The 1,075-nt window shown below is 40.6% G+C and overlaps 1 protein-coding gene across 1 annotated transcript in view; it reads right to left on the bottom strand.

Annotated features, from left to right (window-relative positions):
• BLOC1S6 (biogenesis of lysosomal organelles complex-1, subunit 6, pallidin) overlaps positions 1–426 on the bottom strand; it is a gene marked incomplete at its 5' end in the record, with an annotated part of 3,385 nt that extends 2,959 nt beyond the window's left edge. The window contains one exon of the mRNA XM_009697474.1: positions 282–426. Within this exon, the coding sequence (XP_009695776.1) occupies positions 282–426 (145 nt within the window). The remainder of the gene's footprint in view (positions 1–281) is intronic.
• Positions 427–1,075: the final 649 nt, after the last annotated feature.

Genomic DNA, 1,075 nt, shown 5'->3' with positions numbered 1-1,075 from the left:
ATTCCTGCTTCTATACCTGGCTTAGGGGATTTTAGTGTTCCAGCATTATACATTCTTCAGTCAAAGTTCTGATAAGTTACATTACAGCTTATACACCCCCCAGTACTCCTGCAAATCAGTTAACTATTCAGCCTGCTATAGTCAGAATACAGAAATAAATAAACTAGAATAAACTTTATACTACAATAAACCATATTCCAGTTAAGGGTAGCTATAACGTTATCTTGAGAAAAGTGGCAAAGTATGCCCACATAAGAAGCTGGTTTTAAAAATCTGCTTACGTAAGTTCCTGTAGTGCTGATTTTGATCGCTGAAGATCAGGCAGATAATGAGAAATCAATCCTTCGGTTAGCTGCTCCACAGCTTTCTCGTCTATTAAAGGCAGATCTTCTACTACTCCTTCATCTGGAGATGCATCACTAGGACCTACACCAAAAAACAGCAAGGCTGAATGTGACAGGTCAGCATGCGCTTCAAGTTTCACCTGGGGCAACTACATTTTCCTGTTTAAAAATTAAAAGCATTTCAACACTGAAGTTATAATTCTTTGCACTTTATCAACTAAACTGTGCCTCCTTTTTCCTCCCCCTCTTTATCCCTCCCTTATTCCCAGCCCTATATCATGAGCTTCCTGGTGAACAGTTTTATCTGAACACCAGCAGAATAGAAGGAGGGAAGTAAGAGTATTCCAAAGACATCTTACAGAAAAAATTCCAAGTACACCAGTCTACTGAGGAAAAAAAGGGGCAATATCGGTTGTTCTGGCTATGCATCAAGAATACATAAACATTAACACACTCCCCATTGCTTTGAAAGTTAAGAGAATAAATCTAAGGCCTACCAGATAAAGGTCTTAGCCTGACATTCAAAACATACGAAGATCTCATTAAAACACCACACACTGAACTCGAAAAGTCTGCAAGAGTTAGTTAACGGTTACTGTAAATGTCGCATGGGCAAGCTATGATTACTTATTGTGTGCAGAGCTCTTGGAAGACAAGAACCTTTAATCTATAGGCCACACCGCATGGGAGGGAACGCCAGGGGCACGCACGGACCCTCCGAGTGAACCCCG

This window comes from Cariama cristata, unplaced genomic scaffold (assembly GCF_000690535.1).
Source record: "Cariama cristata isolate BGI_N322 unplaced genomic scaffold, ASM69053v1 scaffold20993, whole genome shotgun sequence".
In the NCBI taxonomy this organism is placed as follows: Eukaryota; Metazoa; Chordata; class Aves; order Cariamiformes; family Cariamidae; genus Cariama; species Cariama cristata.
Note: the sequence above shows the minus strand (reverse complement) of the source record. Positions and strands in the feature narration are given on the sequence as shown.